The sequence below is a fragment of the Xenopus laevis genome, chromosome 9_10S, assembly GCF_017654675.1.
Source record: "Xenopus laevis strain J_2021 chromosome 9_10S, Xenopus_laevis_v10.1, whole genome shotgun sequence".
In the NCBI taxonomy this organism is placed as follows: domain Eukaryota; kingdom Metazoa; phylum Chordata; class Amphibia; order Anura; family Pipidae; genus Xenopus; species Xenopus laevis.
In genome coordinates, this window is record NC_054388.1 from 60,466,150 (window position 1) to 60,479,573 (window position 13,424).

General features: G+C 38.5%; 1 protein-coding gene across 4 annotated transcripts in view; it reads left to right on the forward strand.

Annotated features, from left to right (window-relative positions):
- The window catches only part of galnt13.S (polypeptide N-acetylgalactosaminyltransferase 13 S homeolog), a 170,924-nt gene that overhangs the window by 31,751 nt on the left and 125,749 nt on the right, over nt 1–13,424 (forward strand). For all 4 annotated transcript variants that reach the window (XM_041577760.1, XM_041577761.1, XM_041577762.1 and 1 more), the window contains 1 exon segment: nt 11,001–11,169. In XM_041577760.1, coding sequence (XP_041433694.1) covers nt 11,001–11,169 — 169 coding nt within the window.

Here is a 13,424-nt window from a genome sequence, read left to right on the forward strand (position 1 = left end):
TTCTTTAGCAAACTATAGATGGATAGCAATGTTTTTTTGGATAGTAGTGGCGTTCTCCTAGCAACCCTACCATAGATAGGGTTGCCACCTGGCCGGTATTTTACCTGGCTAGCCGGTAAAAATGATGGTTGATCTCAATGTTTTTAATAGGGAAAAAGATTAACATATAGGAAGGCCGGTATTTTTTTTTACAGAAAAGGTGGCAACCCTAGTTGTAGACCATTGTTGATGAGTGTTCTCCTGATGTTGGACTTTAATTCCTTAGACATTCGTTTGGTGTTCTTTGAGGTCTCCAGGAGTATAAGACTGATTGCTTTTGGTGTTATCTTTCTTGGTTAACCACTCATGGAGAGGGGAACAATGGTTTTGAATTGACTTTATTTGTACATGACCTGCCTGATGGTAGAGTTCAAACTGTTTAGAAATAGTTTTGTAACCTTTTTCCAGCCTGATGACCATCATTGTTTATCACAATTTCCTTTTGTTACTGGTCCTTTAACTGGAATGTAACCTAAGTGACTATACAAGATAAATGTATTTGTAATTATATAATTTATTATAAACTCCTGTCACACATGAATAGATAGGAGGAAACCATCCTGCTGACTGTATTACTTAGCAGATGTGCTGAAACCTGTCTCCTTTCTGCATAAAGCTACGCTAGAAATGTTATTCATCCCTCAGATAAATAATACATCTATTATGCCAGTCTGCTAAAACTGCACACACAGTGTTCTACAGACAGCCCGTAGAGCTGCCAGATTGCTTTGTTGTACCTTTCTTATCCACACTAAGCAGAACTAAAATGCTGTTTGTTGACAGTAATGCAGAATAGGATGATGCCTTCTGCTCCGCTAACTCCTTCACAGTGAGATATATGTTTTTTTGAAATGCAGAGATTGGCTGTTCTGTAATGATTTACAGAGTCCATTGTTACATGTGCTTAGCATTAGTAAAAAGTAAGAACACAGGCAGAGTGGCCCTGAGTAAAGTAAAGAGAGTGGGACCCAAATGTAATGCAAAATACTCTCCCATCAGTCCTGCAGATGTTGTTGAAGTTATTCCCGATATCTACAGGATTTTTGGAAATAATATAAATACAATTGATCTCACCACTCTGATACTGCCAGAGTATAAAACTTCCTGTGACAAACAGGGAACATGGACTAGCTTGTGGCAACCACTTCACATATCTTTTTCCCACTTTCATCTGATGAATAAAATGTCCCATTTGTTCTTCAGGATTTGTGGAAAGCCATTGAAATTAGTCTTTTTCTTTCTCCTTTCTCCACATGTTTGATGAGGGCTTCAAAAAGTGAGCAGATCTTTGTCCAATATGGCCTCCCTAATAGGGGCTAAAGAAAGCTCACCCAATTGTTTGGCCTCTACCATTGATCAGATCCCATGAGGTTGGGGTGCTGTGCAATATACATGAGCTGAAGGGCTTTTCTGCTAGTGTTACAATATCTTACCAACTTTTGGGCAGTGTTATTTAGATCACTATTGGACTCAAACATTTGTAAACAGACTGCTTAGTCAGTCGAGTCAGTGTATATCCAGCTTTAGACTGGCCAAAGTTGGCAGATGTTTTGGGATCATTCGGGATCATTATTTTAAAAGAACTTCAATAAGAAGCTAATAAATGTGCTGGAGCAAGGGTGGGATATCATGTCATGTCTTGCTTTTTATTAAATAGTAAGGGTATTGGTCAACAATTGGGTCAAACAAATTTGCCTTTGGGGGGTTAAGGGATACTACCTTAAGTTTGCCCCATATAAAACAGTTCCTAAAACAGTGCCTTTTCAACATTAATTAATTTCAATTACCTTAGACTCCATTTACAAAGCAGGGCAAATAGACACAAGCCACCCTGCACCTTAATAAAATGCCCCAGGCCTGTGTGCGCTCTATGAATACAACACTGCCTGTGTTCAACAGCTTTGTTTTCATGAGAGGTTGGAATGTAAGCACCCCCACCAACCCTTACCTGTTACCTAACTCTAAGGGGCAAATTCATCAAGGGTCGAATATCGAGGGTTAATTAACCCTCGATATTCGACTGGGAATGAAAATCCTTCAACTTCGAATATCGAAGTCGAAGGATTTTGCGCAAATACTTTGATCGAATGATCGAAGGAATAATCATTCGATCGAACGATTAACTCCTTCGAATCGAACGATTCGAAGGATTTTAATCCAACGATCGAAGGAAAAAACTTAGCCAAGCCTATGGGGACCTTCCCCATAGGCTAACATTGGGTCTGGTAGCTTTTAGGTGGCGAACTAGGGGGTCGAAGTTTTTTCTTAAAGAGACAGTACTTTGACTATCGAATGGTCGAATAGTCGAACGATTTTTAGTTTGAATTCTTCAATTCGAAGTCGTAGTCGAAGTAGCCCATTCGATGGTCAAAGTAGCCAAAAAAACACTTCGAAATTGGAATCTTTTTTTATTCCTTCACTCGAAGTTAATGAATTGGCCCCTAAGAGTGCCATCCAGAGTGCAGGTGGGAGTAGGCTGCAATGGAGCTTTGTTTGCTCTATGACAGGCAGTAAGGACAGGGCCACCTTGTGTTCACTGAAGCTGATGGTGCAAATAGACCATAGATGCAAATACATTTGACTGTGCCCTAAGCAGATTTTGCACTCTTAGTGCAATTGTATCTGGGATCCCAGTAAAAGGCTGCCATCAAATTACCCTGTATTTAGCCAAACAATCCTATCCTGCCCAAGTCACCTATTATTCTGGGACTTTAAGCAATGCACCTGTTTAAAAAATCTGCCTGGCAGAGTCATACTGTGATATTGCAGAGCTCCACCATATTGGGAGGTCAGGTACTCACGCTGAGATGGGACCCGCTTGTCTCTGCCCATGAATAAAGCACTGAAAGACTGCTGTTTTGTGGCCAGAAGGAAGAACATGCATGGTGCATGTAGCACTAGCATTTCCTTAAATAGTTTCCAACAAGTTAAAAAAAGCTGATCAATATTATATAAAAATTCTTGCTTAGGTGGCATTTCATTTCGTAAGGTCATAAATTCATGGCTTTGTTATTATATAATGAGCTGCACTGCCACGTAGTCATGGCTACTTGATGAAATACCTCCGGAAGATACTGAAGACAATTTAAAGAGAATTAAAAATGAACATTCATATTAACATCCGACAGCACAGAGTGTCATGCAATGGAATTTGTAAGTAATTGTCTGTATGAATATTTAACGGTGCTGATTGATGCCCACAAGTCATTTATTGCATGTGGGTTTTTCTGAGCCCGTAGCAGGGGAGCAGCATGGCAGCAGAGTAGGCATCGTATCTGAACAATGATGCTTCTAGTCTTGAGCCTGAAATCTGATCCCAGCTGACTGGTTAATCTTGTTACATAGCCTGCTTACATTCTGTAAATAGAGCAAATTATCTGAGCAGATGCATAAGACAATCATGTTTAATCCATGTTATTTGCTGCAATGTAGCGATTGCATGCTTCCATTATACTCTGCATAAATAAGCTGGGGGATGGGGGGAGCAGTGTTATAAGAGGATAGCAAGAGCCAATATTTCTTTGAAATAGGTCATGGGACTCATCTGCTGTTATACACACACACAAAAAACATATTTACCGTATTTCTTAACCGTTTTATATGGTTAAAGTTATAAAATGCTTCAATAATCATAATAAAAATACATCTTTTTTTTTTAGAAGTGCACACGACGCATGGATTATTAATATGCTTTAATTTCCTCCAGTTGGATTCTAGAGAGTCACTGTGGGAGGTTAAAAATCCCTCTCATTCCCAGACCATTATATTCTGCATAAATTAGGGAAATTAGGTCATAAGAGAATTAGATGATGATTCAGTGATTACATTTGTTATGCGTGTTGGTAAAATAAGAGCTTGTAAAAATGTCTGAAAACCTAATTTCAATTGGAAATACTCAGCTATGGATAGTTTCAGCAAAGAATTCAGTCGAAAGGGATTGTGCTGCAAAAATGTCTAATAACCGTGCTCAATTGAAAATAAATATATTAATATTACTAATGTTGCCTCGGGGCAGAAGGAAAGAGAGGTCGGCATTTAAAACAACTTTCTTACAGCCCAATCTCCTCCCATTATGTCTATGAACACATGAAACACAGTTGAAGAAGGGACTAATTACCATGAAAAATTAACTTGACTGTAGTAGGTGCTTCCAGTAAATCAACTACCCACCCATGGTTTTACAGAGTGCGTGGGCTCTGTTCTGTTTGCTTTATAGCTGCTGGTGTAACCATCTAATGAGGGCACTGTTTAGTGCTTAATTAACAAGCACTTGCTAGCCTAGACAGCACTCTTACCATGGGGCTAGGCACATGTGTCTGTGCTCCAAAATGGAACCAAGAGACCTGCAGTCATTCTGCAAAAAAATGGTTGATAACAGTCTTTCCACTCTGCAGTCTGCTTCTTTAATGACCCCTACTGTTGCAGGCTGAATCCCTGTCACATACACACCACGGTGAGCTGTAGAGAGGCGTAAGGAAAGACACAAGAGGTAAGCACATACAAACGCTTTGCAGGTAGTGCCTTGCAGGTCTGGAATAGGTTTTCAGGTACACACAGGCCCAACAGCCCCCACCAGCCCACTAAAAACTGACTTTCTATGGGACCTTATAGCAGCCCCTCTGGCATTTGCCCGAATCCACAGATTGCCAGTCCGGGCCTGGTGCCTTGGATGGAATAAAGAACTCCAGTGATACAAGGCAACAGTGCAAACCACTACACCACTATGCTTCCTCCTATCCCTCAGTAGTCTTCTGATATCTAAACTCAACTAATTATTTTATGTTCATTGCTTGGTGTGACATCAGCAGCTGTCTAGCAAGACTGCCTGGAAGTTGTTCAGTCAGGAGGGACAGTAGCTTATCATTTTGGCTGCTGGGGAGACCTACTAGTGTAATAGTCCCCTTTGGATTGTTACCGATCCTCTAATTCAATACATATTTAAGAAAGAGATATCTTACCCCAGGTTAATGACTCACTAGAGTCTTTCCTCAATAAAATATGTTAAACTCAATATATTCCTGTTATCAGGATATTCATGCAGGTCCATTCATGCCGGTCAGTATTCCATATATAATAAAAAGTACAACGTTTGCCCAGGTGCAGTAAACAAACCAAAAGGTGTTTGCTTATGGTGACCAGTAAATCTTATCTGCTGATTGGTTGCTATGGATTACTGCTCCTGGGCAAATGTATTGCCTTTTATTATACAGTATATGGGGCTATGTGTGTTTTTACGTTATTTACCCATGATAATAGCATGTAGTGCAATGGCACATATTGGGTTATGTGTTAGCATGGTTTTCAGAACTTCCAAATTTACTTCCAGCTGTCCATCATTGCATCTTATGTGAAATGTGGGATTTTTGGACAAAATGTGTATTTTTAGAACTTTATATTGGTGGCTATGGGGAATAATAAGGACTTCTATCACTGTAGAAACATTTGAATGTCCGATCCCTTGTTAAATACATTCAGACAGACTAAAATTACCCATTGATGCCATGGGCTGGACTGGCCACTGTCACTCACTACAGACTGGGTTTAGCTTTGATTGCTTATTTAAGGAAAACTTTTTTTCTTGTTATAATAAATTTGTTAAACCAAGTGCTTTCATCTGATTGCTAGTTTCAGAAGCCCAAGTACTCATTACAGCTAGGGAAAATTATCGTTTGAAACGTTGTCATTATTCCCCAAGCCACTCAGTTTTTATATGTCTTTCAGTAATCATTTCTTGACGTACATCTGAAAGATTAAGAATTCATTGTGTAGAATTTGGAGAGAGACATTTGCCAATGCGATAATGGTATTGCTATTTACTGAGAGCAAAGGTGATCATGAGGCAATTGTAAGATAACAATCTGGGTCTGGCTTTGCTAAGATATTAGAAAGGCCCATTTATGACTGTAACTGCGGTCACACTAAATTGGACACAGTTGTTTCCCAAACTGAAGCCATTCATTAGAGATACTTGTGTCCAAAGCCACTCCTTGCTCTTCTGTATAGTTGCACTTTGCACCTCTGCATTTATCCCTCCTCCTGTTCCGTATTGCATGCATATGTGACACAGTGCAACTCGGGATCTACCTCCTTTTCAAGCTGGCACTTACAGAATTAGGAGTATGTGTCATTTTGATGGCAAGTGCCCTAAATACCGGCATCCAGAGGTAGAACATCAAAATACGCATTGTATGGCCCAAAAATCAAACAAAATTATGTACGATTCTATCTGTGCCTCTATGGCAAGTTTAAAGGGGCACAAAGTGCAGTGGTTAGTTCTCATTTAAAAATCAATGGAATCTTGTTGCAATCTGCACCTGGCACAAAGAATAATGGAGAGGTTTATTGAGTATTACTTCTGCCTCGCCTCACTTGGACTACAGTCAGGGCACTGTCTGCAAGAAATTTGTGATTGGTTTCCTCCAATGTTCCAAAAAAACCCACATACAGGCAAGTTAATTGGATTCTTATAATATTGTATATGTGTGCATGTGATAGTGACCTTAGATTTTAAGCTCCACTGCGGCAGGGACTGATGTGAGTTTGGTGCTATATAAATACAAAAATAAATAAAAAGCACGGAGACTCATATTTTGGTTTTTAAAAGTTTTAAAAGAAACAATTACAGTTTTAAACTACAGGTTTCATAAATAAAATATTTGGATCACAAGAAGAGTTTATCCAAATTTGTCCAAAATGTAATATTATGATTATGAGATATTTCATATCTAGTATCCACCGAGGGAACAATAGCAGGAATAATTTCTTGTGCCTCTATATATATATATATATATATATATTTATGAATCTTCTATCTTTTAATATTCTGAAAACAGGGAAGTAAATGTTGGCTGAAATCCTTTGAAGCACCTTCCCCTTTGTCTTCTGACAATGCATCTCACTAACAGATGGTGCATCTTGCCTTCTTTTGGAGGAAGTGACCTTTCAGATCATTAACAGTGAAGGAGACAAAGATTTCCTGTAGTGATCCACTTAACAAAACATTACAGAAGTCCAAAGGCCCGGTCTATTAATCAGCTAGGCAAGTGCTACTCTAATTAAAAGATACGCACAATGCAATCTGCATGATAAAGTGTTCTTTCCATCTAAAAGAAATGCCAGTAAATCCAAACAATATGATGATAATGATAGCATCATAGCAAAGTTTCAATCAGCAAATGGCCAAAATGCACTGGTTACTTTTGGGATGTGTAATATAGATCAGCCATAGGGCACCCTCTTTATAATAATAACATATTTCTTCATGTGCAGGGTTTATTCATCTTGAAAACTTTCATATCACTCCGTATTATCCGTAGAAGCCATTATTATTAGTACAGTATATGGGCTAAAGTATGTAGACACTGTTCTGTCCAACTCTTTTTCCAAACCGAGTAGGTACTCCCTTTGCTACTTGAAGAACCTCTGATGTTCTTGGAAGGCTTCTATTACAGGTTGTGTTCAGAATAATAGCAGTCCGACATCACTAACTTGATCAATCACTATTTTTGATAAAAATTATATTTCTACATGGCAAATAATTTACTAGTAGGTGTAAAAGAGTATTAGAAACCCAACAGACCCAACAGTCATGACATGCATGCTGCTGATTCTGTGGTATTGAATGTTAATTGAGGCTTGTTCAAAATAATAGCAGTATGGAGTTCAATTAGTGAGGTCACTCATTCCTTGAAAAAACAGGTGTCAATTAGGCAACAAATGTTGCTGGTTATAGTGCCTTTCTCTCTGAAAAATGGGTCATTTCAGACATTGTTCGGAAGAACAAAAAAGTTGATTGAGAGGGGAAAACATATAAAGAAGTGCAGAAAATGAGAGGCTGCTCCACTAAAATGATTTCAAATGCTTTAAAATTGCAAACAAAACCTGAGAGATGTGGAAGAAAATGGAAAACTACCATTTGAATGGATAGAAGAATAGCCAAAATGGCAAAGATCAGCTCCATGAAGATCAAATAAGGACTAAACTTACCTGTGAGTACTGTTACAATTAGAAGATGCCTATGTAAAGCCTAACAAGAATGTTATTGTTTGATGTATTGGCAATGAATATTGAAGTACAAGTGTGGACAACAGCCTTACGCGTTTTGTGTTCTCACAACACTTAAATCATAGGGGCAAATTTACTTAAGGGCGAAGTGACTAACACTGGTGAAAATTTTCCAGCGTGACGTCATTTCGGAACATCGCAGATTTACTAATGGTCATCGGCATATCTTCGCTTGCGAAGGAAACAGACTCTAGCGGTACTTCGCTCCCTCACGCCAGGTAAATTTGTGCTCTGGTGAATGGACATAACTACGCAAATTCACTATGATGTTAAACGTTACCTCTTGTGCTAGACTTGCCTTCGCCACCTAAGACCAGGCGAAGTGCAATAGAGTAGATAGGAGTTCCTCAAAAAATAGTTGAACATTTTTCTAAGTCCCAAAAAACGCTAGCGTCTTTTCCTTTTTTCAGGGTGATAGGCTGCAAAAGAGTGTACTTTTTTTGGGGGGGGTAACTGGCTTCTCCCCTACATTTCCTAACATATGGCACATAAACTATACACTGGGCTCATGTGTAGGGCATTATAACAACTTTATTTATTTTATTAAGGTTTCCTGAGCTTGTATTTGCTGCAACATATAGGTCCATTGAACTTTAACTTCCCGCTATTTGCAATTTAGGCAATGCTAGCACAACTTCGCTTTGCTTGGCGCAGTAACGCTAGCGCAACTTTGCCAGCATTCGGCGCCCTGGACGCAACTTCGAATTTTAGTGAATTAGTGTTGTCATGGTGAATCTACGCCTTGCGAAGTGTTGTGCTGTGAGCGAGGCCGTAGCTAGCGAATTTTCGGAGGTTAGTGAATTTGCCCCATAGGCTCATGATTAAGTGTTGTGAGAACATGAAATGTGTAAGGCTGTTATCCACACTTGTACTATTATAAAGACCTGTTTTTACTTCAACTGCCCTGAGGATTGCCTTTTGAATGCCTACCCTACAAACAATACAGTGATGTCCGCTCCCTTATGCTGAAGGCTTGGGGCAGAGCACCTGAGCCTCCTCTTTCACATGGTGAGTCTCTCTAAAAAAGAAATGTTTAGAAGATGATATTACAGCTGGCCTGTTACCCTGCTATTACAGATGTTAAAGGTTGGCTATATTCTCCCACATTTTCTATAAATTTCAAGGTATAACGTGGCTTGCATGGATTTTATCTTTCTCTGTACAGGCTATAAAAAACTAAAGGTAATTATCCTTGCTACAATGAGTCTTTTTTAAATTGACTTTAAACATAAGGTGGCCTGCAGGAGATGATAAGGAGCTTATAGGCAGCATGCCAGTGAGTCGATGGCAGCATTGGCAAAGTTGAAACTGCAAGCTAAGCCAGAGACACCATTAAAGAAGGTACTGTAGTAAAAATGATGCAAAAGAAAACTAAACATACATACAACAACTGCTTCAATTAATATATTAGGTACCTCTCAATTACAACCAATCACTACTTCTGTAGGTCAAATTAAAGCAAAGAAACTGCTCCAAAACTTTCCATGTGTCTCTGTTGTGTGTCCCTAGCCTCCTTTTGACATTGTGGTTCACCCTGTCCCAAGAAAGCATCACAATCTCTTGACATATCATGGCACAGAGAGGAATAATTGTCCATTGTATTCTGGAACTGTCTGAGGAATACCCTCATTCCAATTTCTTATTTGTACATCTGTACATATCTTGGAATATTCTGGATCTTGACTATTCTAGTTGTGACTATGAAGATTTTTTTAGATTGACCTATACAATCTATACTAGATAGAATAGTCTATCTAGTATAGATTGACCTATACTAGATAGACTATTCTAGACTATTCTAGGTGTGCATCTCAGTAGCAGACTGAAAATACCTTGTATAAATATTGAAAATATCCTTCAGTTATCGTAATGTAATATAATTTTGCCAAATATACAGTACTTTCACAGAACCAGCAAGTATTGGAATTAATGTGTTTCGAACTGCGCAACAGAAAGTGTAGACAAAGCAAGATATATACTGTTGCATAATCTTTGATGGCACACAGCCTTCTTCATCAGCATTCATAAGTACACGTGATCTGGAAGCGTAGCCTGATTACATATAGATCAGCCGACATTACAATATGCCCTAGTAAATACAAAGTAAGTCTAAAGCAAAGAATTTATTCTCACTATTGCTCTGTTTTCTCTACATGCACCAGAAGATTTATATGTATGCTTCAAATAGAATTTGCTCTAAATTCACAGTATATTCGCTCTTAAGTGATACAAAGTCATTTCCCCGGGGTCTGTGGTTTCACCTGCACAGAAGTTTTCATAGACTGGTTAGCCATGGGTCTACTTGATCATTATTGTGTTGCACGCAAAGTCTATATCGTGGAGACCACATCACATTCCCAGATGTGTGCCCACTGTCCTTGCTGCCAACATTACTTTAGATCATTATTTCCAGAACTCTGGTTTCTGGCTGAATAAAACAGAGAATGCTATCTACAATACCCTAAGCCCAGTGCAGAATAATCAACACAGTGTCCATATGTTCATTAATACATTTATATATAGGTAAATTAAGTAACATAAGGCTTGTCTAATGATAAAGAATATATTTTGCCTTTTAATTACATAATTTCCAAGGTTTCATTTGAAAATTTAGGGCATTCTGGCCAAACCCCTGGTTGCACATTTCCCTCTTCAATGATATACCACACCAACATAGCACTGTTTCCTTTTCTTTTCAAGCTTTCTCTGTATTGTTTAGGAAATAACGCTGCATCTGCTACATTGATTACAGTGTAGACTATAGAGGCAGCTTGGTACCTGCCTTCAGATCTAACTGTAATGCTCTCCCTAAGATGTTTTAAATCTGACTGATAAAATCTTTAAAATGACAAGTAATGAAAAATGTTTTTTCTTACGTTTAATTTGTGTTGTTTTAGCTGTGATTTCAAGAAGTCCCGAAGGACCAGGGGAACTTGGGAAAGCTGTCATTATTCCAAAAGATGATCAGGAGAAAATGAAGGAGTTGTTCAAAATCAATCAGTTCAACCTGATGGCCAGTGACCTCATTGCATTAAACCGAAGTCTTCCCGATGTAAGGTTGGAAGGGTAAGTGGAAAAAAAAAATATATATACAGGTATATGCAAATTATTGGGATCACGGTGCATGGAAATGTGTGTGCGTAAAGATGAAACCTGTACCCAACTGCAATTGATATACGTAGACACAAACTGTGTCACAAACGAATGCTTAACAAGTCTTTTCCAGAAATGAAATGCTGTATACATCCCAGCCATGCTGTTTGTCAACTGGAATCCGCCAGTTAGATTAAATGAAATCTATCAGTGACTTGCAGCATCAGTGTTCTGTTTGCACAAAAGACATGGCGCCCGCAAGCCAGTAAATAGAAGCTGAGTTTAGATGCAAACTTGGGATGGTGTCCTTGCGAAGCACTATGTACTATTCTGTAAACTCTGTAGAGCAATACCTGCCTCTTTTGAAGTGGTGGTGATTACTATGCACAGAAGGAAAAAGTTCAATGCATCTGCAGTCAGGCAAAGAGTCTGCCATTTTGTTACTGTGGCTCAAATTGTACTTGCCTCACCCTCTCAGATTTTTAGTGTCAAAAAAAGACTCTGGGACATGGTGGTTGGAATGTTGGTTAATGTTTTGTGGTGCTAATGTCTTAGGTTCATTGCTGACCAAGGCACCATTAGCATTGTATTTTTTCCTTGTATATTTGCTGGGTTTTCTTTAGTGCTTCAGCTTGTGGGTGTTCTGAAATGAAAAGTACATATAAAAGCAATTCTTTAAGGTCCAAAGGCTCTGGCACTGCCACATGATTGCCAGCGGGACCACCCTATCTTTTCTTATGAATGCTGCACCTGTGCTAGATGCAACTCTCTGATTTGCTCCAAAACAAGACTGCATCCTTTTTGACTCTTCAGACCTTGAATTGTGGGGAAAATGTTGCATTATGGGTAAATGATATAGAGATTTGGACCTGAAATTGCATTTTGCAAACGGCACTTGTATTTGTAAATAACCCATTGCCACGGTACTGTTGAATATATAAAAAAGTAATTATCTTTATTTAGTTCCAGAGGACACCTCGATTATGATAAGGCTGTTGGATCCTGTATTTATATGAGAAAATATTAAGCTACAACACTGCTTAGCAGCAGGCACGAATCTCATTGTTTATACTGATTGCTTATGTTTCAAGATTTTCATTTTTATTTTTGAGAAAGACGTTTGAATTATTGATCCAGTTACATGAGTCAACATGAATTGTATTACAGGATTTCCTGTTTAACTTGATACCAATGATACCTCTGTGGCCAAGACAAATAGATTTCCATTATTGGAAAGTGATACTACATACCCTTAACATCCTCTTCTAGACCGAATCCATAAGATTCCATTGTTCCAGTTTGGATGCTGTTTCTCATTATTGCTTTATTATGAATGCTGGCCTAGTTGCTCATATTGTACTGCCTGTAATACTCTTCCATATCTAATATGAAACTATCCTTTCCACTAGCCATTATGCATGGATTAAGGTAATTTGGTACTTCTGGGTTATACAATGCTCTTTTTTGAGGTCTATGTACGGATGGAGAATTTCATGTTGTAGAATAAATAACCAGGCTATTTCCTGATGGGAACAGCAGTTATAATGCCACTAATGTTAAAGACAATGAGGCAGATATATCAATGACTGAATGGCAATTAGGCAGGACTCCTGACTATTAAATCTGTTTAGGACTTGTTTTATGATCTAAGTCTATCGAATGATTCAAAATCTATTTTCATCAATGTCTATCAAGACTTCATTGTTTGCTACATGAAACTACAAAAAAAGAAAGATCTGTAGACTATATGAATTACAAATGAAAATATGGGCAATGTTGTCATTCATATTTTTAAAGGTTTATGTTGATTTTATTGTCAGTTACTTCCTAATTAAAATTCTAAAGTAAATTTGGATTCATCAGAATCATTTGGTTATTAAGGATCCTTTGTAAACAAATTTTATTAGTCCGGAGAAAGGGTTTCTTGGCTAAAGCAACTGTTATGATATGATTATACGTCCCCCAGTTTGTAAGTAAGCACTGTCTTATTGGAGATCATAGACTGCTGAATGGTTCTGGCACTCCAAACAAAGTTGTTTGTTGAGTCCATGGACTCTTGTAGCTCATCTTGGTGGGGTTTGAGCTACAGACCTCTCATAGTTTTCAAATTCAGCAGGGTCTCCTTCCATTCTGCCTCCCTGGAGGGTTTCCTGATGAAAATAGGGCCTCAGCCTTTTATGGTGGCTTCCTCTGCACCAGCTCCCAGCAGTTTCTTGCAGCTTCCGGGG